The sequence below is a fragment of the Stegodyphus dumicola genome, chromosome X2 (genome assembly GCF_044657685.1).
Source record: "Stegodyphus dumicola isolate Sdum_Otavi_A_Nest chromosome X2, ASM4465768v1".
NCBI lineage: Eukaryota > Metazoa > Arthropoda > Arachnida > Araneae > Eresidae > Stegodyphus > Stegodyphus dumicola.
Genome location: NC_140781.1, coordinates 22669430 through 22696981, shown reverse-complemented (window position 1 = coordinate 22696981; position 27552 = coordinate 22669430). Strand labels below are relative to the sequence as shown.

General features: G+C 34.3%; 1 protein-coding gene across 1 annotated transcript in view; it reads left to right on the top strand.

Moving 5' to 3' along the window:
- CenG1A (Centaurin gamma 1A) overlaps positions 1–27552 on the top strand; it is a 197418-nt gene that overhangs the window by 128819 nt on the left and 41047 nt on the right. Inside the window, exons 8-9 of the mRNA XM_085809112.1 lie at positions 17339–17518; positions 24663–24740. Coding sequence (XP_085665238.1) covers positions 17339–17518; positions 24663–24740 — 258 coding nt within the window. The remainder of the gene's footprint in view (positions 1–17338; positions 17519–24662; positions 24741–27552) is intronic.

Below are 27552 nucleotides of genomic sequence, written 5' to 3'. Positions count from 1 at the left end.
TGCGGGAAAAACTTCAATACGTCTTCAATATCAAAAGGACTAAATTTCTGACCTTAAAGGCATACAGCAACTGACTGAAAAGCGCGTGTGAAGTAAGGTGGCAAGAAATCTCTCTCTGACTCTTCTTGGCTAAAAGCCGCAACTTAAAACCTTACAGTTTGTAAGCTCAGTTTGCATATTAAAACTAACTGCGTTTGTTCTGGCCATAAGTGAAAAATAGGGTGGGCAGTAAAGTTTTAAAATAAAATAAACATTAGTAAATCTTAAAATCCTTATATACTTCCTGGCAGGATTGAATAGTTTGAAATTAAGTTCTAAATAACCTTGTTTAAAACATTAAATTCTAACTCTTAACGTGAGGCCAATCCTTTACAAAACATTCTCGCCTAAAACTATCTAACTTAAAAATGATTAAAAAGGTGGTTACAGAATATTCTCTGGAGAAAAAGATTCTCCATTTGTAGTTGAATCTAAAAATATAATTTGTTCTTCTCATCTATCTGGCTTCTTCCAGAGATCTGGAAGGAAAACTAGCATAGTAACTTGTTAGAGCATTTAGATGGCAAGTAGCATGAACACGTTTCTTTTAGAAGTACACTATTTTCAATTTATCTATTTCATTCATACTTTTCTTTAATTGTCTCCCCGTGCTGTCTGACGTGTTGTACAAAGAGAAATATCCAACACGGACGTTTATATGTACAGGTATTCAACACTACCGCCTACCATCAAAACACTAACAAGTTAAAATTTGGCATATCAAGACCTCAGAACATGCCTTACAATCAGCTCTAAACCCTGAGGTACTATTCTAAAGAAGTGAGCTAAGTCTGAAGTGTGGCATCAGAGAGCCGAACCTACATTCATTCATTCAAAATTTAGCACACATTTACAATGCATAGCACTAATTTCAGTCATACTATTAAATTTTAAACTTTTGCATTTATACAAAACTTTCACTTTTAACACATGGTGATATGGTTCCTGCCATTTCCTCTTGCCCGTTTCTTACTGCTAGAATTTCTCATGACCTCCTGTTGAATCTGGTAATGACTTCTTTTTTCTTGTCAGGATGCTCTTTTATCTTTCTTATTACCTCTGCTTTTCTGTCGGGGGCTTTTCTTTTCTCGCCTCTATCTTTACTTGTGGATGGTTCTGGTGGTCATAGTTGTCGTGCTGTCTCTTGAGAGGGTGGCTGCCATGCCAGATCCTGCAAGAGATCTTAAAAAAAGTTTCATTTTATTTTGGTTGTAGTATTGTTTGATTTGGTCGATATTTGTTGTAATTTTCTCGCCATTCTTGACTCTTAAGACCACTACAGCATGGGTTACTTTTTTGATAAGAAATGGCCCTTCAAACCGTGGGCAGAATTTTGCTACTTCATCTTCTGGAGCCGAGGAAAGAGATCCTTAAAACTTCATGCCCCACATTATAACTTACTTCCCATCATTTCTTGTTGTAGTACAATTTTTGTTTTCTTTGTGAGACTTCATTGTTTTCCTTTTCTTCATTAATGAGTTTTTGTATATCCAACATTTTAAATTCATGTTCCCTTTTCTGAACATAAAACAATTTATCTAAAGGAGTTATAATTTTTCTGCCTAAAAACAACTCAGCAGTTGTCTTGCCCATTGTGTTATGTTTGGCAGTCCTAAGGGCAAAGGCTAATTCATTGACATGGTTATCCCAGCTTTTATGAAAATTTTTAACATAACTACGAATAATTTTAACTATGCTTCTGTTTACCTGTTCCGCTATATTTGATTGTGGCCAATACGGGACCATTTTTAAATAACTTATGCCCAGTTTTTACCACATATCTTCAAAAATATTACTAATGAACTGGGGACCATTATCTGATATAACTTTTAGGTGTGCCCCATACTTTAAAATATATTTATTTAAGGTAGAATGAGTAACTATTTCCACGGAGGCTCGTTTCAGTGGAACAATTTCTGTTCACTTACTAAAATGGTCGACCAAAACGAGGAGATACGACATTTATTTAACTAACTTTTAGGAAAAGGACCCAATAAAATGACGCCTGTTATTTCATTTGGAAATCGTGATTTAATGCTATTTAGAAACCCAGACGGGCAGAAATTAACATTATGAACTAGTTGATATGTTAAGCAGGACTAGACATATGCCCTTGTCAACTTTTGCAGTTCAGGAAAATAAACTGTTTCATGTACGCGTTGGACAGTTTTCCGAATGCCGAGATGGCCTGAAATAGGCAAATCATGTATTTCCTGTAATATATTTAATCTAAGACTATTACAGCGATAACGGGTTGAAATTTGTGGTTATTGTTCGTAGTCTTCGTATAAAATAACGTTCTATCAGTTCGTAGTGAGCTGCCGTATTTCTTATCGCCACGATATCTTGGTGACTAAAGTTTTCGGGATCTCTTAAATAATTATGTATATTTTTAAATTCCGGATATTTGCCCAGTTCAACTATTACGGATTCATGAGAGTCTATTTTTTTTTTTTTTTTATGTGAGCATTGCCCATTTAACTGTATTTCCATTTTCATCTAGTTTAATTCTTGATAAGGTATCTGCTAAGATACTTTCCTTTCCCGAAGTGTGTTTAATTATCAAGTTATATTCTTGTAGTTAAGTGCTCATCTTATTAGTCTTGGGTATAAGTTCTTTCCCGGATATAATCTAGTGACGGAAATGATCGGAATAAACTGTAGTAGCAGAACATTCGAAATAGACTCGGAACTTCTGCACTGCTAACAAAACTGCAAGTGTCTTTCCATCAGTGGCAGAATAATTCCTTTGAGTATCATTTAAAGTACGACTAAAGAATGCCATGGTCTGCTTATTTTGGAAAAGCACTGCCCCTAAGGCATAATGCGCTGAGTCTGCTGCAATCTCTAAATTTTAGTCATTTTCGATAAATTTCAAAACAGGCTTGTTTTAACGCATGTTTTTGTTGCAAATAACTTTTATTTGTGATTATATTTCCCATTTGTATTTTAAAACATGTATGGCAACACTTTTTTATATTTTTTCTCTTGGCAACGTTTTTTTTTTTAATTGTTGTCACTGTTTTACTTTTACCATGTAGAATTTACTGTACTTGTGCCATTTTGTGTTTCAATATATGTTAATTTAGTTGAATCTCTGCTTATTTATTTGTCTCCATTCCTAACGTTAGACTTCATCAGGTTATGGGTACCGGCATGATATAACTGTGCGGGGAAATTTATGAGCGAAGTGGAGATAAACATTACCGGCAGTTCGTAAGCCTAACACGGCAGTTCTTAAGCCTTACGTGAGTCGGCAAATTAGTTCGCAAAAATGAAAGCTGCAAAGATATTGGTTCAGCCGTTATGCGGAAAGAGTGATTGGCCTGTTTGAAAATATAGAATTAAGTTTGTATTAAATTATCACGAAAACGCTTTAGAAGTCGTGGAAGGAAAACTGAAGAAGCCAGAGGAGCCTGATCATGCGGCCGCCGAAGAGATTCGAAAGAGATTTAGAGATGATATGAAGGTTTTTAATAAAGCAAATAATTGCGCTATGATGGTTCTTACGAACTCCATGACTGAAGACACTTTACAAAAGGTAATGAGATTTGACAGCGCAAGAGACATTTGGCTGGAACTTCACAAAGTATTCGAAGATTCGTCCGATAACCAACTTTATAACATATGTTTACAGTTCTTCAAATTCAGTTGGTCAAATGATGATATGGCAGCTCATTTGTCAAAATTGAAAAATCTATGGAATGAACTGAACAGTGGGCTTGAAAATAAGGAAGAAAACAGACTGCCAGAAATGCTGTTGATTTGTAAAATATTGGATACCCTTTCTCCCAGTTATCGTTTTTTCAAATCGAGTTGGTTGCTTCTTAGTGATGAAAAGAGAACTTTAGATGAATTAACCACACAATTGTGCACCCATGAAAGAGAATTAAGGAAAGATCCAAATTTTTTAGAAACTTTCGATCAGGAAGCATTGATAGCAAATCCGGAATTTAAGTGGAAATCATCTATTAACAAGAAAAACAATGGCAAGTGTAATTATTGCCACCAGAGAGGACATTGGGTCAGAACATGCAAGAAATGGATAGCTGATGGAAAACCGCCGAAACCCAGTCCACATATAGGGCCAAACAAGGGAAGTAAAAACAGTGTTGCTGCAAATATGACACTTCTAGCTGTAGATGATACAATATTTTCTGCAGAAACGAATACTGATGATTGGTTTATTGATAATGGGGCCTCGAAGCATGTTGTCAATAACAGGCACTACTTTATAGACTTCAAAAGATTTAAGCTTCCTCATAGCATCACTGTGGCAAATGGAAAGTCATTGCCAGCAATTGGAAAAGGCACCATTAAGATAATGACCATTGTAAATGGGATGAATCAAATCAAAAATCTTGAAAATGTCTGGTATGTTCCAGAAATAAGTAAAAATCTATTTTCTGTATTAGCATCTCAAGATAGAAATCAAAACAGTGTGTTTGAATCAACATTTAAGGACTGCGATTTAAAAATAGATGGTGAAATAGTTCTGCATGGAACAAGAAATGCTGCTGGGGGTCTCTTCAAAGCCGTGATGAAGACCTTAGTTCCTGAAACTCACATTGACATCAACATGACTCAGAATAATGAATCAACTCTCCAACTTTATCATGAATGATGGGGTCACCAAGATAAAAAGCATGTAAAGGCCATTGTAGAGAAAGAGTTGAATATTAAGATTAAGTCTGATATGAAATTATGTGAAGCTTGTGTATACGGAAAATCCCACCGTTTAAAGTTTGGAACCAGGAAAGCGGTTACAAAAGCTGGAGAATTGTTCTCGACAGATATTTGTGGGCCATTTGATCAGTCATTTAGGAAATACCGTTACTTTGCAATCTTCAAAGATGCCTACACCAAATTTCGATACTGTTTTTTCTTAAAGCACAAATGAGAAGTAAAAGATGTGCTTGAAAATTTCATAGCTCACGCTAAGAACTTAGGGCATACGGTTAAAGAAATGCTGAGTGACAATGGTGGATAATTTGACAACCAAGCCGTTTGCAAGATCTTGAACAAGCATGGAATCTCCCAGAGGCTCACAGCTCCATATACACCAGAACAAAATGGCAGTGCTGAACGAGAGAACAGAATAGTCCTAGAAATGGCCAGAACTCTCAAATACTCGAATGAGGAAGTGGACTTTCCAGCTTTCCTATGGGCAGAGTTCGTCAGTACTTCAATTTATATGTTGAATAGGACAGGCAAATCTTTAGTTCATAATTCAAGCCCTTATGAATTATGGATGGGAAAGAAACCCAGAATAAAATACATGCGCATCATTGGATCGACTTGCTATACTCATATCCCAGTTCAGAAGAGGAGAAAGATGGACAAAAGGGCAACTAAAGGCTATCTCCTTGGATATGATGGAGATGAAAGGTACCTCATTTACATCAAAGAAACCAGTACAGTAATCTGTTCCTGAGATGTCATATTTGAAGAGAAACCTTCCATGACTGAAAACACTATAACATTGCACCCACAACAAGTTTCTTTAAGAAATTCATCTCAAGATGATGAAGTTGAAAATAAAGTAATAGACGAAGGCCCTCAACAGGAAAAAAGAAGGAGGTGGAGGATATACCAGAAAAGGAGATTCGACCCAGAAGACAAATTTCAGCACCTAAGTGGACAAAGTATTATATCATGAAAAATTCAGACATTTATGAAGAAAATCCTCCAGAAATAAATGGAATTACAAGTGGAATGCAGTGCAGCTGACAATCCGAGAAACAGAAATATGAAGGCTCAACACCCAAGAAAGGTTTCCATAATGATCCTGAAACTTTAGAAGAGGCATTAACTAGTCCAGATGCAGAAAAATGGAAGTTAGCCATGGAAGAAGAGTTGGAAAATTTAAAACGAGATGAAACTTGGGACATTGTGCCTAGGCCAGAGGGAAGGAAAGTTGTGAAATGTAAGTGGGTCCTCAAGAGAAAACTTAACAAAGATGGACAAGTGGAAAGATATAAAGCTCGTTTAGTTGCTCGTGGCTACACCCAAGTCGAAGGAATTGACTACAAAGAGACATTTTCTCCTGTAATAAAAACAAAATCAATTAGAACTTTATTAGCATTCTCAGTTGAGCAAGACTGGCAGGTTCATCAACTTGATATTACTGCAGCCTATTTAAATGGAAGACTGAGTGAGACAATTTTCATGGAACAGCCACCCGTGAGTCTGCATGAGAAAACACACAGAGAAGTTTGCTTGCTAAAGAGAAGCCTTTATGGACTTCATCAGTCTGGGAGAGAATGGAATATGTGCCTCAATAAATTTCTGAAATCAACGAGCCTAACAAGATCCAGAGCAGATCCTTGTGTTTACTTCAATAAAGAAAAGGAGTTAATTGTAGGTGTGTATGTGGATGATCTTCTTGTAATGTCCAGCAAAGAATTCATCATTCAGGAATTTAAGGTTAATATTGCAACTACATTTAAAATCAAGGACTTGGGAGAAATACATCACTTTCTTTCAATTAGGATAAGCAGAAGGGAAAATAACTGTGTGACTCTTGACCAAAGTGTCTATGCTAGTGAACTTTTGGAAACAACCAATATGCAAGATGCTAAAGGAGCATCAACACCATTAGATCCAGGTATGAAATATACAACAGCCACTAAGGATAACATGTTGAATGCTGAAGGAGCATTAAAATATAGGCAGGCTGTTGGAGGGCTCTTGTACCTAGCAGGAGGAACAAGGCCAGATTTAGCTTTTGCTACTACTTACATGAGCCAATTCAATAATTGCCCAAGCAAGGAACATTAGGCTGGTGTACAACATATCCTTCGTTACCTAAAACAGACCAAGGAATTAAAGCTGACTGAAAGACAGGAAAGAATTTTCAAGTGTTTTGTGATTCTGATTGGGCTGGTGATAAGTTTGACCAGATGATCATTTAGTGGCTATGTGGTGCTACTAGCAGGTGGAGCTGTCTCATGGAGCAGTAAGAAACAACAGACGACTGCATTGTCAACAGTTGAAGCTGAGTACCTCTCAATGTGGCATGCAGCCAAGGAAGTACTGTGGTTCCAAAATGTTTTTAAAGAAATTGTGGGAGAACATTTTTTAAACTTTCCACAAAGCATATTTGTTGATAATCAGGGTGCCATTTCTTTAGCCAAAAACCATGTCACTTCAGAGCGTAACAAACATATTGAACTCAGGCATTTTTTCTTGAGAGAAAGGGTTGAAGAGAAGTTGTTAAACTTTACGTATGTGCCTTCCAGTTCAAATGCAGCAGACATATTCACAAAGAGTGTGCAAAAGAAAGCCTTGTTCAATCAAAGGTTCTGTGTAGGACTGAGGGAAATTTCATCAAGGGGGAGTGTTGCAAATAACTTTTATTTGTGATTATATTTCCCATTTGTATTGTACAACATGTGTGGCAACACATTTTTTATATTTTTTCTCTTGGCAACATTTTTTTTAATTGTTGTCACTGTTTTACTTTTACCATGTAGAATTTACTGTACTTGTGCCATTTTGTGTTTCAATATATGTTAATTTAGATGAATCTCTGCTTATTTATTTGTCTCCATTCCTAACGTTAGACTTCATCAGTTTTAATTTTCCAAAAGCCATGTTAGCTTTGGCAGTCTAGGAGAATTTGCCTTTTTTCATTTTAATTTTAATAGTGGTTCAGCAATGATGGCAAAATCCTTTATGAAGGATATGTAGTATGAGCTGATTCCTAAATTAGAAGAAAATTTTTGGAATAATGTGATCCAAGTATATAAAGGTGTTCTCCCCTTGGACGGGTCTTAAAACAATATCCATACAAAGTTGAAATGTTGCTGGTGCCCTCGACAGGCCAAACAGCGTATGCAAAAATACATAAGGGCCAGACTTAGTTATGAAAGCTTTTTTGGGTATTTGGGGTCTTATTAACTGCTAGTCACCCATTTAGAAAAATAAACTCTTTTAAGAAATCAAAATATATACATAACGTTAGGATAGCATAAACCTCAGCAAAGAATACAGTGAATAAAAGTTCTCTTATTGCTCATGCGTGAGAAGGAGAACTTGAGGCGCTGAAGAAATGTGGCGGGGAAGTTAGCCCCACAGGTACATCTTCAGGTTTTAGGTCTATTTGAAAATACCCAGATGTTAAGTCTAGTGTGGTCATATAGCTAGTGGAAGTTATATTTTTTAAGATTTCCTCAATATTGGGTACACCGGATATTTTGTAACGCTATTGAGCTTGCGATAGTCTATTGCAAAACGCCATCTTTTCGGATGAGTAACTGGGTATATTTATTGTGTTTTTACAGAAAACCAAGGGACTGGCATTACTAGTGGAAATTGGCGTGATTATCTTTTTATCTAACATATCCTTAATATGGCATTTGATAATTTTCTCTTTAGATTTATCATACCGCTATGGCTTATGCCTACTGGTTATGAGTCTCCAGATCTATTGCATGATGAGTCACTTTTGTAAAGCCAGGAATATCGTTAAACAAGGTAGAAAATTCACTTACCACTTGGTGCAGCTTTTCTTGTTCTTTGGCTGGCAGGTGCTGAAGATTTACTATGGGTGCTCCGCTTTCACTTCTGGGACTGGCTTCGTGGATAACATAAGTGATGATTGTTGAAAATTCAGTTGCACTTCAGATCCCGATTTTCGACCACTCTCCTGCCAACCCGATTTACAATACATTTCTCCCGACTTTTTCTTATTCTTAATATTTCTCACAAATTTTATGGAACTTGGCTTAATCCTTCATTATATGAACCAAAAAAAAAATGTGATTTTGCACGTCTGAAAGCAATTGAATTTTCTCTAGATTATATCTAAAACAAAACCTTGAAAATCATATGAGAATTTCTGCTTTGTGAGTGAGAGCATACGTATCCAGAAATGTTCTCCAATAGGCATCGAGCTCCACTGCTTGTCATCTGGCATATATTAGCCAATGAGCATAAAGCAAGCTCAAGGCCGATATTTGGATGTTTTTTCGTTATTTCGTTCATCTTGTCCTGAGTTGTGTGAGTACACGTGCCTTTGAAAAGTAGTTTTAGAAACTCTCATCTTTTGTTATGTCTGCGAGAAAGGGGAAATACTCGTGTACGTTTCAAAAATTGTACGCAGTTGACTTTCCTTCCATTATTTCCTCAAGGAAATGTAATAAATTTGTGATGTATACCATCTGTCGTGATTTTTCGATTTCGCATGGTGGAAGGGCAGATGTTCTCAAACATATGTGTACACAAAAACACAAAGACAACATGAGCTGTTTTGAAAAAAACGAAAAATTAATTTTTTTTCGGAAACAAAGGACCAAAAAGTGATTAATGCAGAATATCTGTTCTCTGCCTTTTTACTGGAGCACAACCTGCCACTGAATGCATCGGATCACACTGCAGCTTTATTTAGAAAAATGTTTCCCGATAGTGAAATCGCTAAGAAATACTCAAGTGCAAGGACCAGAACAGGTGCAATTGTTAAAGAAATGGGTTTGAAAAATAAATCTTCAGTTATTGATTGCATTAAAACAGCTCCGTTCTGCCTCTCTACGGATGGAAGCAATAATACCGATTCAAAACTGTATCCAATTGTTGTTTCTTTTTTTAATCCAGAGTCTTCAGAAATTGAGTGCAGTTTACTTTCTGTCCCCATTTTAGAAGGACATTCGACAGACTTTAATATAGCACAGCTAATTATTAAAACTTTAAAAGAAAATGCAGTCCCTCTGGCTAATTGCTTATCACAGGCATCTTAAGAAAGGCAAATTCAGATTTGCAGATTATGAGGTGCACCTGTCACCTCTTAGTTTTAGCAGCTGAAAAAGGGGCAGCTTCTTTACCAATAAATGTGGATGAACACATTGTTGATATTTATTATTATCTTGAAAGGAGTTCTAAACGGAAGAAAAAATTGAAACAGTTCCAACAGCTGCATAATACTGAAATGAGAAAAATTTTGAAACATGTGTGCACACGCTGGCTGTCTTTAAAGAAATGCTTATCTAGAATCCTCGATCAATGGAACCCACTTCTTGCATTTTTTTAAAGAAGAAGTAAATGCTTCGAGAGTTAAGATAAAAGGCTCTATTGAAAGTTATAAAATACCTAAATTAAATGGAGATGTAGTTACTACTTCCATTGTTAAAAATAGGTTTGATAAAAATAGAGTAATTTCTGCATTATTCAGCAATTCAACTGGCAGTTCTCAAAATAATACTGCAAAATATAAGGATATAAAATAACGAGGACTAAATTTACATCTAATATTAGTGATGACACATTAGAAAAACTTTTATTAGCGAAAGCAGGCCTATGTGGCATTTGCTATGAACAAAATTATGAAGTTTCTTTCTTAACGAAAGGAAAATCTGCCACTGTTCATAACATTTGCACGAAAACTGATTAAAGTGCCTTTTTTTTTTTTTTTTTTTTTAAACGATGCAAGTAATAAAAATATTTTTTATGTGTAAGGTGTTTTTGTGTTGCTTGCATTTAAGACTTAGTAACTATTTAAAGTTAATTCAGTATTAAAAATTATATTTTTAACATTGTGAAAGAACTCCTGATTTCTTAAAGGCCCACCAGCGGCAGAGCGGTAAAGTCGCTGAACACTGGTAGTTCGGTCCGAGATTCGAATCCCGCGAACGGGCTGGCGGCATGGGTGTTTTCGTGGTTTTCCCCATGTGTAACGTGTATACGAGCCAGTTTACCTTAGAAAGTCCTCCACGAAAGGCATCCCTCCTCTTAGGCAGATAGCCCTAGTGTGCTTTGCGATAATTAAATACACCACACCACCCGATTTCTTAAAAAAATCTCCTGATTTTTGAGTGTCATAGGTTGGCAAGTATGTGAAAGAAAATCTATTCCCAAAATGATGCAAGTCTGAAGATTCTTTGCAATAAGGAACATAATATTTAATCCGGATATATAAGGGCACTTTACCTATACACTTACATCTTTCCTCCTGGGTGGCTATCACCATCGTACCATCCATGTTGTAGATTCTATATCTACAAAAATATTTTTAAAAAAAGTCTTCCAACACAAAGCTACACTTAACTCCTGTATCCAGGAGGGTGGTAGCTGGGATATTATTCACTAGAACTTCAATTTTTGGTAGAACTAAATTTTTGACAATGACTGTATTCAGCTTGATGGTAGAGAGATTTTTTGGCCTTGGGATTTCTGCACCTTCCCGTCAGCAGAAATCTGTTTTGGTTTAAATCTCTTTTATTCTTTTCTGAGCCTTCTTTTATTCCTTTTTGCTGACTTTCATATTTTCTGTCTTGCTTACTATTGAACTGCCGACGCTCACCGGTTGTTTTTGGAATTTTCAGGTTTCTTTGACCACTGATTTAATTTCCTTCCTTGTCCTTGCCTCTGCCATTGCATTGGTGCACCACATGGGCTTCGTTGCTCATACTGGCGTCTTCTTTCGTTGTCCACTGTTCTTCTAGTTTCAAACTGGATTACAAGCTTGAATGACTTTTTCAATGTCGTAGGATTCCTTAATTGAATAAAGTCTTGTACCTGTGGTAGTAATCTAGGCAAAATCACCTGGATTTGTTTCAGAATCTGTCTGGCTTCCATACAGGAGTTTAAATATATTTTTCTCAAAATAAAACTTGAAAGCTCTTCAATTCTTTGCTGGTACATACTAAAGAGTTCCACCTCCAACTTGGCTCAATTTCTTACTACTGGGAAGGCCTTTACTAAGGCGGCTTTGAAATTTTTGTAAGTATGAGTGGGAATTCCCGGTCGACCCAAGAGATTTTTTTCCGATACACTTGAACCAATTAAGCACTTGACCCCTCAAAGTGCTGGTAGCTAAGGTCACTTTCTGGAATTCATGGACTGGATACAACATAGAATGGACATCTAATTTCTCCAATAAATTATTCACCGGTGAATTCCCATCAAAGTTTGCTGCCAGCTTCATTGCTGCCTGCATGGTCTGGACTATGTACCCAATTTTTCTAGGCTGGTGGCTGGCATTTCTGGATTCTGAGCGAATGCTGCAGGTACATCAAATTCTTCTTGAAACTTGGCCATGCGTTTTCTTCTTCGAGCGCCATTATCAGGACTACTATTTCGTCTAATCACTTTAGCGAACATGTGGGTGTCCTGAGTAGAATAGTGAGTTTACTTTAAACTATGTCCGATGAAATTGTAGAAGATATGGCAAAGATAGGAAGGGTTTAATTACGCTTTATACTTCACAGTTTGCAGCTGTTCCTGCACTTCAGGATACAAAGACCGGTACTCGTGGTCTAAACATTAAAAAATAAATAAAATAAAAATAAAAACTACAAATACTAAATTTAAATAAGAGCTAAACTCATACTTTACAAAACTAGTAACACTAAGATTGGCCTTTTAGATCTTTATGTATGTAGTATGCAGAATGCAGGAAAATATCAAGAGGACCATGGTGTCTTCAATATCAAGAGTACCGTGGGCTATAAGGGGCCAATTTCAAACGTATTATGGCCATTTAGTCACTTATTTTAAATAAAAGGAAAAAAAAAAAAATCGACAGGGTCTTGCACTTTCTAATCCATATTAAGGAGTAAATTTTTAAATCTGTATAGTTTACTGAAATTTCTTGAGACACATTTAAAGTAGTGAAAGTGTGGGACATATATGTCCCAGCCCCCTGGAAAAGGTTAAATCTTAAACCTTGCATAAATCTTTTTACAGATCTTGGCAAGACATCACAACCTATTTCAAAATCAGATAACGTGAAAGAAAGAAATACGATGTGGCTACTTCTAGCATGAATTGTTTCACATTTACTCATTATTTTATAGGATTTCTATTATAATTTGTAGGTTTCTTATTAAAAGATTTTTTTTTTTTTTTTTTTTTGTTTTTTTTTTGTTTGTTTGTTTGTTAATGCACAATTAATTTATGTTTTCTCTTTCTATAAGATAGCGTTTCAGCCCTGAGTTAGAATTTTCACTGCTTATATATGTAAAGTTGTGTTATCAAAATTGGAAAAAAAAAGCATTAAATCAAAAATAAAAAAAAGAAAATTAATAAAACTGTTATAAAAATTTGTTGAAAACTTGTTGGTCTTATCCAAGGAGCAAATGAAACATTTTCAGCAGAGCCACATTTCTCATGAGATGCTAGATAGTTAATACTGGAAACATTTGAAAATAAAAATTAAATGAATATGCCAATTAAGATAATTTAATAAAATTAAAATAATCAAAATGCTTTAAAATGAAACAAAGTAATTTTTTTTTTAATTTATAATTTAATTAATTAAGATATAACCTGCTCTGACGTAACTCCAAAATAAAAATTTTAAAAAAATTATAAAAAAAGAATTCACGAGTAAGAAATTAGCATAACCATCAGATCAAAGCAATCTGCTAAGCAAGTATTAATTAAATGTTAATTAAAATTTTGAGTATTTGGAAATGCTTTTGTTTTAATTTTGATATGTGTATTTCCTCTTAGAGGGTTATGATCTTAGAGGTTTCATGATCTAATTTTGATTTGATTTATTATTTCTTAATTATTTAATTAATTTTGCAACTTTAATAATATATTATTTTAAATTAACATTTCTTACTTTTTGCTTATATATATATATCATTCTGGTGTGCAAAAATTAAGGATAAATTTGAAAAATTAGCTTATCAGCAGAGTAGGAAGAGCAGAATGAAAAACCAATCAGAAGATCAACTAAAGTTGGGTACGGTAGCACATAATGGAGGAGTGTTGGAGGGGTAGGTCACTGGCAGTATGAGCCACCTGGGAAGTTATCATTTCTGGGAAGCCTTTTTCAAAGCGTATATAAGTTTAAACATTGTCAAGTTGCTCCCTTAGTGTGAAATGCTGAAAAATCAATCTGTTAGATAACAACTGGACAATTTTACCCGAGCTCGAATCACTGGAAAGAAGAGGGAGTTCCGGATTACACACGGCTTTGTTTCACGAATTTGGAGAGCATGCCAAACTACAGGAACAGCTGTCTGACAGTTAAACAGTGGTCGTCCGTGAGACCACAGCATCAGATGATTGGTATATTGCCTTATAGCAAGAAGGAACAGGTGGGAGGCGGTGGCAGAAATCTCAAGACACATCGAACGGCGATTGGACAACCAATATCGTGTTTTACCATTGCCTGGAAGCTGCATAATGGTGGTCTGTTTGCATGGTAACCTGTGCATAATGGTGGTCTGTTTGCATGATAACCATTAACCCCTGCTCATTGGAGAAGATTTTGGTCACTACTATGGAGATATTTAAAGATTTTGCAATAGCTCTTTGGGGGCTAGATTTTCCTTTAAAACATGGGATGTGACTTTAGATTTTATAAGAGCTGTACGTACTTTTGTTGAGTATGCATTTTTTGCCTTTTCCCCAGTCAGATATAAACTTTGACGTTTCTTTCCTTTTATATCAGTTATGTCACTTATTTTACGTGTAGAAATATTGAAACCATTATTTTCTTATCTTTTTTAATAATTAAATAAGAGCATTTCTCTGTGGATAGAGCAAAAATATAGCCTTCAATCCATTGTTTATTTTTTAGCGACATTTTAAAGAAAAAAATGCTTTTCATCCTGCAGACAATAATTAAACCTTATTCCAATTTGATGCCAGTCGTGTTTGTATTTTAAAATTAATATTTAAATTCATGAAGAAAATCAAAATCGTTAAAAAAATGACTGAATAAAATGAAAAATGACTGTGTGTGTGTGTATATATATATATATATTAAATTTTCTTCTTGATTAAAGGACACTATTTGCTAAGTTTTATAATAACAGTAATTTAGATTGTTCATTTTCCAAGGGGATAATCTCTATTAATAGTATATATATATATATAAATTCTGTGTTTCAAAGTTTAATCTGCAGTTTAACTCAAAATGTATTTTAAATCTTGAAATTTGAAATATGCTAAAATTTCATTTGAAATATAAAGTAGATTGTTTAAACTTAAAGTGAAAATCGATAAAATATGTGTAAATTTTTATATACTGTCATGAAAAACCATACCCAAGTAAGTCCCATTTCTTAGCAAGCGATGAGACATCCTGTGAGTCCTCCCTTTTTTTTGTAAAAGAAAGTATGCAGGGAATTCCCTCTCACAGTTGTGTTTTAGAATATGAATACAGGTATCAAATCTATATACGCCACCTGGCTTAACGAAGTACCCTGTCCGTCCTTATTTAATTTATTTTTCAAACTCACCATTGCACCCTTCTTTGGTCAAGAGCTGCATTTGGTGGTTTGGGAGGGATTGAATCGGCTGTTCATCCAGTTGGGATGTTTTAACGATTTAACCAACCCTCCCTGAATTTAGAGATGGGATCTTTTACTAATACTATATATTTGGTGGCAGTTTCGGATCTTATCTACTCATTTACTATTTACCTTACACAGGAATAACCATTTAAAATCTTTGTTTTAAATGTTCAAATGGCAGAAGAGTAATGGGCAACATTGCCTAAACTCTTTTCTTTCTTTTTATTAGAAGGAAGCACTACCATTATGTTAAGTTCCATTTCTTGCTTTTTCTGTTATTCTTATGCTGTTACATGGATTCTTACGTTATTTTTCAGAGCGATCATCTTAAATTTTAACTCATGAATTATGTTAAAGTTGCAACAGTGCTTCTTGAGATTATTTCTAGAAAATAATTTTATGGTTAATTTTAAACTTGTTTGCAGAGCATTTCTTGTATCTTTATTTAGATGTGTTGACCAGCCTTAGTTGGTGATGAATTATCATCCTGCATTCATAATTTGGGCACTGTCTCTTGCAAATTTTGGAACAAGAAATTTAAAAAAAAAAAACCTCACTGTGCTCATGCGTAGAGTCTGACTTGGAATTTCTGGAATAAACAGAATGGAATGCAGAGGCGCATGGGAGAAAAGCCTTTTAATTCCTTACAAAATTCACATTTGGTATTTTTGTATATTTATATCTTTTATTCAAAGAGTGATTTTAAAATTGCATATTGTTATGTGTGCGCATGTTTGTAATGGATTGAATGCACACAGAACCAAAGATAGTTTGATAAAATTTATTTTCTCAAAAGAAATACTTTGCAGTTCAGGATCTTTTCGCAGAAGTACTCATACAGCTTTTCTCAGTATGACAGAGCATAATCAATTGTTACCACTTCAAACTGCTACGAATGTTAAACACAACACAATATAAAAAGTCATTGCATAAGCTTCCACATAGTGATCTGTCATTACTCTGAGCTAAATTCTGAACTCTTGCTCTGAACTGAAAACTGATGCTTTTTCTGATCTTGTATAATTTTCCTCAGCTGCTAAAGAAATTTCCAGTACTTTTGATTTCACAAAATTTCTAGAAGGCATAGGTTGGATACAGTTACATATCAATCGAACCGGTTACATTTATATAGGGATCAGACTAAAATGTAATGTCATGAAAGAGTCGTGAAGTTTGGCTACTTTTGGCGATTTATCCGCATTTTTGACAACAAAAATTAGTCTCCAAAATCACCAGTAGCTTTTGTTAACCATTTACCTCATTGTTAAGTGGACTTGGCCATGTAATCTTATTTCTTCAGGGCAGCTTTTTATTCTTGAGGCATTTCATGTTACGTTATGCAAGCCATACTATAATTTACTTGTAATGTCGCTAAAATTATTTGCATACAAAATTTGTGACAATATGTTCTTGCATTAAATTTACTACAGCAGCATGCTGCCAGGGATTGTTTTTAAAGTTTCTAAATGTTTTAATTCTTTTTCCTTATTTTAGTGTTGTATTTAATGCATTTTATGCCATTTCTGTGTTTAGCATTACCCTTTCCAATCCAGTATCAGCTGTATAACTCTCATGAACTACTCTACACTTTTCATAGTACATATTAGAAGCAGAAGAAATAATGGTCTCATGAACTATGCTGAAATACACTTCATAATATTTATAGAAGCCGAAGAAATAATGGTAAAGTGCACACTATATGTGGATAAAAACTAGTACTTCGTCACAAGGTGAATTTGGAATATGTATTACTGTGCCAAATTAAGGCATATCTTTTTCCCTGGAATGCTATGTTTGATGAAGTGCCAGTTATGGCAAAACTTTGTTTAAATGAGGTCATTACCTGGTGCTAATACTGTGTTAAAGAACACCAAATACACTGTCAGGCGAATGTGCAGGCCTGTAACACCTGGTGTATACATATTAATAAGCTCTTGAGATTTTCTGATAAAAAGGCTACATGTAGCACTTTAAGAATTATTTTTGTTGTTTGTTTATATTCAATATAAATTTTCTAAAATGGATGTTTATATTAACTTATTATTTTATAGGATAGAGTTGATAGCAGTGCCGTATCTGTAAGGGAACCTAAAGAGAAAGACCGAAATCTTGGAATTGAAGTCCTGGTTTCTTCGACCATAGCCCCACCAAAAGAATGTAAAGATCTTCCAACACCATGTTCTACTCCTACCACTTCTCGCAAAACTCGACGGCGTTCAAACCTGTTCCCTGTAAGTTCCCATATGATTTTTCTTATAATTTTGTTTGAAGTTGTTTTAATGTTTTGAAGTGTGAGCTTAAAAAGGCAAGAAGTAACCAAGGGAAATATAATAATTTTTTAGTTAATCAGACAGTATGTATGATGTTAAATGGTTTGTTGAGTACCCACAATCAACTAATAATCTGCCTGTGTGTTTGTGCAGCTGATTATGTTGTATATTTAACAAATATTGATACATCATTAACACTACTTAAAAGTGAAAATTTACTTTTTTTCCCTGTTGATGGCAGTAACATTTTTGGAAATGAATTTAAATTATGTAATTTTGTAACCAATATGAAGCAAATATTGCAGAAATGAGAAAGAATTATTAAACAGTTTTTAGCTCATACCTTACATTTTTTAATTCATATATAAAATTAATTGGTCAAAGATTAAGTGTATCAAATGCATGTTCATAAAATCATGTCATATGAAAATGATATTCAAGTCATAAAATGTTTTTGAAATCATCAACATGTCCAATCCAAATTTAATGAGCTGGTTGAAATATACCATTTGAAGTATTTTGTAATTTAGTGTGTGACACCCTTGAAAGTCATATAAGAAATTGACCATGTTTTTTGTAAATTTTTGAAAAGAACTAGGGTGTAATTGACTAGAATATTCAGTAGAAAGTTTTTAATGTGGTAGTGAAACAAAATGTATAAAATCACTTGCTTTGTATGAATCACTTAGTTTCATACTTTGGATAAAATCCAAAAGGATAATTGCAGAATTGCTGAACTGTTAAAGTTTGGAAAAATCTTGATAAAGCATACATAAACATGCTACAACATGATACGAACAAGCAGCAGCATATTTTTAATGTATATTTTATCACGAAAGTATAAAGCCTTGATATCAACTGAAAAGCAGCAGACATTGGAATTAGAATAAGAAAAATGCAGACTCTGCTTTGTTCAGCATTACATTAAAATTTATAATTCATGTTCTGCCTTTCTATAAACCCCTTTTCGAAAATGACTCGGTGACCATAGTTAAGTGGTAGAAATCGCTAGCTTTGGAGAAAGAATGCCTATGGGACACTGTATATCATTGCAGTCCCCCTATAAGCATTCTGTTACAAATATATATATATATACACACACACACAGAAAGAACTAAATGATAATTCTAAAACTTGGCAGTAGCATAGTGTTTGAGTAGATAAACAAATGATGAAAAGTTGGTGTGAAAAATATGTTTTATTTACGAGTAACAATGCAAAGAATATGAAAACCAGTAGGTGGTAACGCCACCTTGGGCAGCTATACAAGTTGATACTCAGTTACGCATGGAGTCTATTAAGTTGGCAGGTTCCTTTTGCAGTACATTGTGCCATAAATGGAGCAACTGGTCAGCGAGTTAGGATGTATTTGTTCACAGCTGAATTTACCTGCCCAAAATGTCTCAAACATGTTTGGTAGGAGACAGATCTGGAAACCTGGCAGGCCAGCTTAGGACTTTAACATGTTGAAGACATTGGGAAAGTTGTACTGTGTGTGGCTGAGCATTGTCTTGATGGAAAACAGAACCTGAAGGAGTTGCTAGCATAGGCAATATGATCAGTTACAAAATATCAGCAATGTACCTGCAAGCGGGCAGAGTACCTCACAGCATGACTAATGAAGGACTGGCCCAGCTGATTGCTCCCCAGACTGTAACACCCTGTGTTCTGTATGTGTGCTGCTCAGCAACACATGTTACATTAGACTGCTCTCCTCTACATCTCCAGACATTTATGTGACGGTCATCAGCACTGAGAGAAAAGTGTGATACGTCACTGAAGATCACATCTCTCCGATTGGAAACTGTCCAGCTTGAGCAAAAGTGGCACCATGCAAGATGACACTGCTTATGGTGGAGTGTCAATGGCATGATACGGGGAATGCCTTAATCTTCTTCTTCTTACCATTATCACCTACTTTTCTGTGAATTGTATCCCTGGATCCATTTGAGTTGGCAAATGGTGTTGAATCAGTGGTAGCATATAACTGTTGGTTCAGGCATGGCAGTTTTTCTAATTGTGTGATCGTCTAACACATTGGTTGCCCAGGAATGTTCCGAACCACAACGGCAGCAATGCTCCTGGTTCCAACAGCAGGGAAACAACCATGTTGTTTCGATCACTATACCGGCAGACCTGGCTGTTTGACCAACCGGCTTCTTTTAGCCCTCTCAAAGTATGACAACTGTTTGTATTGCTGTCAAATTGTATTGTCGAATTGTTCGTATTGTATCTTAAAGGCATGTTTCATTACAATGTCATGTATCCAAGCCTTCAGCGTGGTTATAAATGGTCGTAACTTGTCACATCTGCCTTTTTACGTTCTACCAGCTCCACACTTCAGACGTATGTTATATCACTCCACTGTGCTGATTAGTGCTGCAGGTTAATTATTTGCACAACTTGTCAAACCACATTTGCATGGTGCATTTTATAGGTGTGGCTAAATTTTTCCTGTATGCATATATAGTACAAAGTCCGTAATCCGAACTCGTCCAGACTTCGGCAATTCCAGATAAGATTTTTTTTCGGATTATAGATCATCAATTTAAATCTGGTAAGATGGCACACAGAAATTATACAATTAGAAATATGAAATCATAATTTATGAAATGAAGAACAATTATGATCTAAAGGGTATCAAAATTTACATAAAAAGCTTATTATTTATATGTTTATTAAACATTTCTTTCAATGTAAGCTGTTTAAGATGCTTCCACAAAAAATTCAAAAAGTTCCTTTTTCATGTGTCATATATAGTGGACTTTCCAATGCCATACTTTTCGCATAACTTTGAGACAGATAGGCCTTTATCCATTTTTGCAGCAATTCCACTTTTTATTTAATAGATATCGAAACATGCTTTCACTTTGTAAATCCTTTTACAGCTCCAGAATTGGAAACTCTTTTTGACACAATAGAAAGTTCAAGCTTACTTTTATAAAATTGCTCTAACAGTCTGCAAAAAATAATAAGCCGGATCCAATTCGAAGATTAAGGAACAACACAATCTGCAACATTAACTGAAATGCCTTAGATAATTTTAGCCTAGCTTATACCGTCCATTATACATTACACACACATGCGTAAACGCATTATGCACATAAAGTTTGTAGCTTTGAGCTCTGAATTATAGATCATTCTGGATTATGGACGTCCGGATTACAGACCTTGTACTGTATATATATATATATATATATAATTTATTTCCTAAACAATATTGATTAATTGATTGTATTATCTCCTAAGTATAATTAAAGTAGAATTATTTTAAAAGAGTGAATCCATACTGGTAAGTTATATTTTGAAAGATGTTTTGAAATAACTTGAAAGTAAAATGTTAATAATGTTTTAACGGGGACTGGAATTAAATCATCATGAAGAACAAAATTTCAATTGTAAAAGGAAAATTAAAAACATGTAATCATTGTCATTGATCGGAAATTAGTTGACTTTTCAAGGGGAACAAACCAACTCCCGTTCAATGAACAATAATTAATAAAAATACATAAATACGAAGGTGTTTCGTCTTTACTCGAGTTATAAGGTAAAGCCAAACCGGCAATTCTAGTCAAGCCAAATATTTCCGCGAATAGAAGGGATTACGAACAAATGCTGATACTTAAAGAATTTATTCTTATGAAGCATTTTAGCCAATTCAATTTGGAGTAAAAAGCAATTTCTGTAGAGAAATCCGAAAAAACTCGAGTAACCGCCCCCGACACCGTCATGTTTATGCATTTGAGTTCTATATTATTTGTAAAAATTAAACATTGGAAATTGTCATTATGAAATATAATTCAAAGTAAAGTTGAAATAAACATAGAAGATTACAAAATAAGATAAATAATGCAAACTTTGTAAAAAAACAAATCAAAAATAATATAAAAATATAATAAGAACAGCGAATGTAAAAGCCAAAAAAGGTATTAAGTAACTTACATTCTTTCTAGTGGGGAGTTGGCAAAGTGTTCTCTTCATGTCTGACTCATAAGTGTGGGGTGTCCGAAAATTCTTAGCGGCAGTGGGGGCTTTGAATAATATCAGTCGGTAAGACTTGGGTGAAGTAATTTATGGTAGTGGGTGGGACTCGGAATTCTTGAGGAATGTATTATGTGGAGTTCTTATTTGAGTGAAACTGTCTGTTAAGATTTTTTTGAAAATACTAGTGAATGGAAATTAATTACTTTCTGGCTAATTGTCGTGTCGCAATGATTAAGAATTTAAAAAAGGAATTTTCACTGTCCAAGAGCTATTAGACAGACTAAAGTCATGAAATAGGCCCATTTTTTTAGTAACAGCATATTCAAAGAATATTTTTACACTTAAAAATTGTACACAACCAATTGAAAAATCAGATCGGTATTAAAAAGGCAGCCCCTATGAAAAGAAAAAGAATTTCAGTGCTGATTTCAAATGGAAGTAATACAGATATAATGTCATAAACTGTTTTGGAAAAGTATGTAGATTGCAGATATAAATGTCATTCACAGAGTTATATTTACTCTTTTTATTTGCATATCTTTTATAGATATAAATATATGTTTATTTTACCTTTTTGGTACATGTAGGTGTTAGTGGCAACTGAAGTGCCAAGGAAAAAATGCTGCTACGTTTATGTGCCATATCTCCCCCAAAAAAGGTCTCAAGTAATGAAGCTCTAACAGGGAAAAAATAAATAAATGAAAGTACAAATATAACATCTAGATGTATAAATTGCTACTGTAAAAAAAAAAATGGTAGTTTATATTTCAAATGGCCAGTAAGTTCTTCTGACTAATAAGTATATAAATCTTACTGCGGTCAGAAATGTGATTTTTGGAGAAACAAACCAGTTGTTGATGCTGAGGCATTTCTTTTACCGGCCATTTTTCATATTGAATCTTTGTGTGGTTTCTGCATATTTATTTCAAATTTGGATGAAAAGTAAAATACTGCTTTCTTGGAAGAATGCATTGGCTTCATTTTCATTTGATAGTAAAGCTGAAAATTGTTTTCATTTCAAATCTAGGGAGGGCATTTCTTTTTATTTGGTTGTCATTTCATCATTTGGTGATAAATGCTGCATGCATTGGTCTTCTGTAAAATCAACAGGTACTTTTTTAGTATGTATGTCTGCCATACATGGCATTGATCTCCTATGAAATCAACATGTACCGTATTTGACGGCATATAAGACACACCTTTTTTTCCTAAATTTGGTCTCAAAAAAGTTACCTGCGTCTTAAAAGCGTAGGACACAGGTTAACTTTCAATACTAAATGCTATTTTTAACCCGGATAAAGGTCTAGACACACATAACTTTTTCTACATCTGCCATAATTATTTTGCGCATGCGTGACATATCTGTCACCAAAAAGTGCCAAAGCTCGAAGCTGATGTCAAAGTTCGAACAGGTTCGACGGTCACATTACGTCTATGGAGCCTTTCCTTCTTTACATGGACATTCTTTGACTCAGCCGACACATGTGTCGGTCAAAACTACCGCCGTTTTTCATATTCAAAAGAAAAACTCATCCGAAAGAAAAACTTCCAATGAGTGTAATTGTTCATGTTCATCCGAAAGGCTGGATGGACGAAGCTGGAATGAAACTGTGGTTACAGAACGTATGGGCGGGGCGACCTGGTGGACTCTTAAGAAAACCCTCACTTTTGGTTTTGGATCAGTTTAGCGCCCATAGAACTGAAACCATAAAGAATAAAGCGAGAGGATTAAAAACCCAGATAGCTGTCATTCCTGGTAGACTGACTAGCCAATTGCAGCCTTTAGATGTATCGGTGAATAAGCCATTTAAGGAAAAAGTGCGAGAACGATGAAACAAGTGGATAGGAGAGCCACATCACACCCTCAGGTAGAATGAAGCGGCCCTCTATTTCACAAGTGTGCGAGTGGGTAAAAAGATCTTGGAAGGACGTAAAGGCTGAAGTAATTGTTAAGTCCTTTAAGAAGTGTGGAATCAGTAATGCTCTTGACGGAACAGAAGACGACTCATTATTCGAAGAAGGTGATACTAGCGATGGCAGAAACAGTAGTGATGACGATTGTTCCAGTTCACCGGAACAGAACAACTCAACCTGACTCTTTCGCATTTGGAACTATGCCAAAGAACATTGAATTCAGTTGAACAGTCAGACTCAGACGAACACATTCGCAAGGCAGCTGGAATGCTGTCTATTTTTCTCAATTTTGTTGTGTTTTCGTGTTTATACATTTTATATGTCATTTTCTTGTTTATACTTGTATTGTGCAATTATTTAATATAAGTGTAGTGTTTAAAACGAAGACATGTATCAAGTTCATTCACATTACATCGCAACAACGATATTCTCGTTTTCGATGATGATGATAGGGAAAATGATTGTTATGGTTTTGAAAGTGATTAAAGTCTAATTTCATGCATGATAGGCAACGTTTTCCTTGAATCTGTGTTTTTTGTTGTTTCTGCTTTATTTTGTATTATGTTTGATTGCTTGCCGTTCATTCATTTATTCATTATCGAAATTCACATATCATGTTCAAAATAGCTTGCCGTTTGTTAATTTTCCTTAATAAAAATATGTTTGGTAATTGCATTCAATGATTGTTTATTTGGCTTTTACGAAACATTGTTTATTTGGCTTTTACAAAACGTGAGAACTAAAAGAAACCACATTTTAAGTTATTGTGGTACCGTACTGTTGCGCGGACTATTGAAACTTTTTTCCTTGTGTGTGGCCTTCTAAATAAGGGTGCGTCTTATATGCCGTCAAATACGGTACTTATTTTTAGTATATATTGTATGTGTAAGTTGTAATTATCATGGCTTTAAAGGTTACTAATGCTGAAGGCTGCCAAGATATTTGTAATATTTTATGCTGGTAATTTGCAAAGTTACATATAATTTATATTGTTTCTGATTCTTATATTAATTTATGTATGTATTTGCTTTTTAACATCATTATCTAATTAGAAATTTAATTACTTTGAAAACCACCAGTTTGTGTGGCCATTTAATAACGTTGGTGGGAAAAAAAATCTGATTTTAGTTTTAAAAAAAAGCCAATTATTTTGATTTTTTTTATACTTTGATTCAAAGTGTTACATATGCATTACTAATTTTTATAGCCTTTGAAAAAAGGTGAGGATGAGAAGAAAAACAAAAATGGTGAAGTTGGAAGTGGTCGTGTGATTCCTCTAAGACAGGTATGTAAACTATTTTTTTAACTTAGCACAATCCTTGATATTTTTTTTAATTAGGTCATTTTTTATGCCACGAAGAGATATGCATAAGCTTTTAAATATACATTTGTTTGACTCTTGATTTCTAATTTTCCATTTGTTTGCATCAATTGGTAGCCAAGGGGTGGGATCAAAGGAAAGAATGCTTTTAGTTTGATCTGGTGAGCAGGCTACTTCATGAGCACTTTCGTAGTTTTTCCTATATGATAGGCGAATGTTAGTCAGTTTCCCTTCCTTCCCAGGCATTGCATTTTTTGCTCTAATTCATTAAAAAAAACATAATAATTAAATGTTAATGGAGCTAATGCTGATTTGTTTACATTTAATGAAGCAATATGTATAGTGAAGTTGTTTCAAATGATACTACCACCCTCTAATTTGAAGGTTGAAAATCAGAAAGGGGCATCTATTTCTTTCTGCTGCATATTCTGTGGTTCACGTATGAACAGTGCCTGATAAAACCTCTGATGTGCTGTTAACAAAATTTAAATTGGAGTCTCATTTACAGAAGTTGCTTGTAATGAAATCTTAGTGATTCTTAAAATTTTTACTGGGAATAATTTCTAATATAAAATGAAAAATATATATAACCAGAAAAGTGTCATAGGAATTTGTTGTGTTACTGTAACTTAAATTTTTGTAGTCTTAAATATTTACATTTAACAAATTTAGCTGATCCAACACTGCAATTTCTAGTGCTGAACCAATATGCAAGTGTATAGTAAGAAGGCAAATGAAATGCCGTCACATTGACTGTTATCTTGCAAATAGCAGAATGTGATAGTAATTTACATATGCTATATGAGGAAAGGAAACCATGACTATGGCATAGTACTCTGATTTCTTAAGTTGGAAAAATGCTCATAATATTTTTTACCGATAATTTAAATTAATTCATCGCAGTATCAATGAGAAATAATTTACATGTCCTTTTCCGTCTGAGCTCCCCTGTTTTTCAATAGTAAAAACTAAAAATGCCAGTGCTACACTACAGTTCCCCTAAATTACTAAGCCTCATTATTGCCATGAAATTAAGTTAATGTTTCTGAGCTTTTGTAGTTTCAATCACTCTAGTCCTATTGGAGTATCGATTCCTTTTCATTCAATCATTCTGTGTTTCTCAAGAGCATTTAATGGATATCGTGGCTGGTAGAATTTTTGAGAAAATTATTTTTATACTAAATAGCGAAATGTCCAAATTTGTCACATTTGATGCAGCAGTTTGTTACACCTCTTCTCAGTTTGCTTTATTACAAAAACAAGCAATGTGACTGACATTTTGACAATCAAAGCAGGTATTTTTTCTTTAACATTAAATGCAACTGTATTTGTTCTGATGTTACCTGCTTCATTTCTGGCTTCTGCTATTAATCTAGCTGTTAAATTTGTTCCTATTTTGTCATCACTCAGCATCGATTTCCAGGCACTAATGAAATATTTATATTGAACTGGCAAATTTACCAAAATTTAGGAATTGTAATTTTTTAATGGATTTGTTCTTTGAATGAAATTATTCTGTATGCTAGATTTTCTATTTTACTAATGTGCAAAGCTACATCTTTCCTTCTTGGTATTTAATATGAAATATATCTTGTGACAAGGTATATATTTATTGATCAGAATCTAGTATATGCCTCAATGGATCTTTATCTCTTGAGCTTTGACATATCTTTTAATCCATTATAATGTTTTAGCGTCATCATTGATATCACTTAAGTTTTCATTACCTGTTACTATGTTACACAAATCAGATGATATAATTAATACTGTTATTTGAAATTTCCATTACTTGGAATGAAGTACATCTCAAAAAAACTTGTTTCATTTTCACTTGCAGCCATCTTACTTCTTTTACAATGATTCCAGTTAAATTAATTCTTCACAAATAATTGTCAATTTATATAAGTCATCCATACCATGAACTTGTTACCTTCTTAATAATTTTGTTATCTTTGGAAAAGCATATTTAATATTGTTATGTATATTTTATTTCTCTACTAAATTACATAACAGAGCATAATACTGAAACAAAACATGTAACATAACAGGAAAGTACTAGAATAATTCATCACTATTGTATTCTAATTGGAAATTTTAATTATTGCTACTCAATTTTGCATAAATAATTAAATAAAAATTACCCATCATCAATATAAGTGGTCTTCGAAGAACGTTTTCTTACACCAAATATGTTCACTCAATGAATAAAATGTAGGGTGGTACATATTGTATCTATCAAATTAAATTGATCATCCTACCAACATGCAGATGTGCACGTGACATATTAACATGCATGGAGAAGTAAGAGGCAGTCAGTTAATATACAATGGAACATTGGCCAGTAAAGTTATGTATTGCAACATTTGAAGCCCTCACATGGCTGTGGCAGAGATTCTCAGCATTTGCTGTGGTAGAACAGTGAAAGTTGCTAAAACTGGGGGCAAGACCAGTTGAATACAGTTTGATTCCAACAGGATGATGTAACAGCAATCACAAGTGTAACTGTACTTCGATTGACATTCCAAATTATCAGATTTCCTGCTTTGGATATTTGACTTGGCTATCATTCTTGCTAGAATTAACAACTTTGGGCTATGGCTTTGGAGTTTAGGCTATGCAACTACTCATGAAGTTTGTGCTGTTTCATAGGACATGCTAAGATTTATCATGGAAGTCTTCCCACTTCGCCACGAACAGTGCATGCATCCAAGCAGAAGAGGGGCATTTAAAGGACTTTAATTTCAAGTTTCATTAATGTCTCTATTGTCTGTATTAT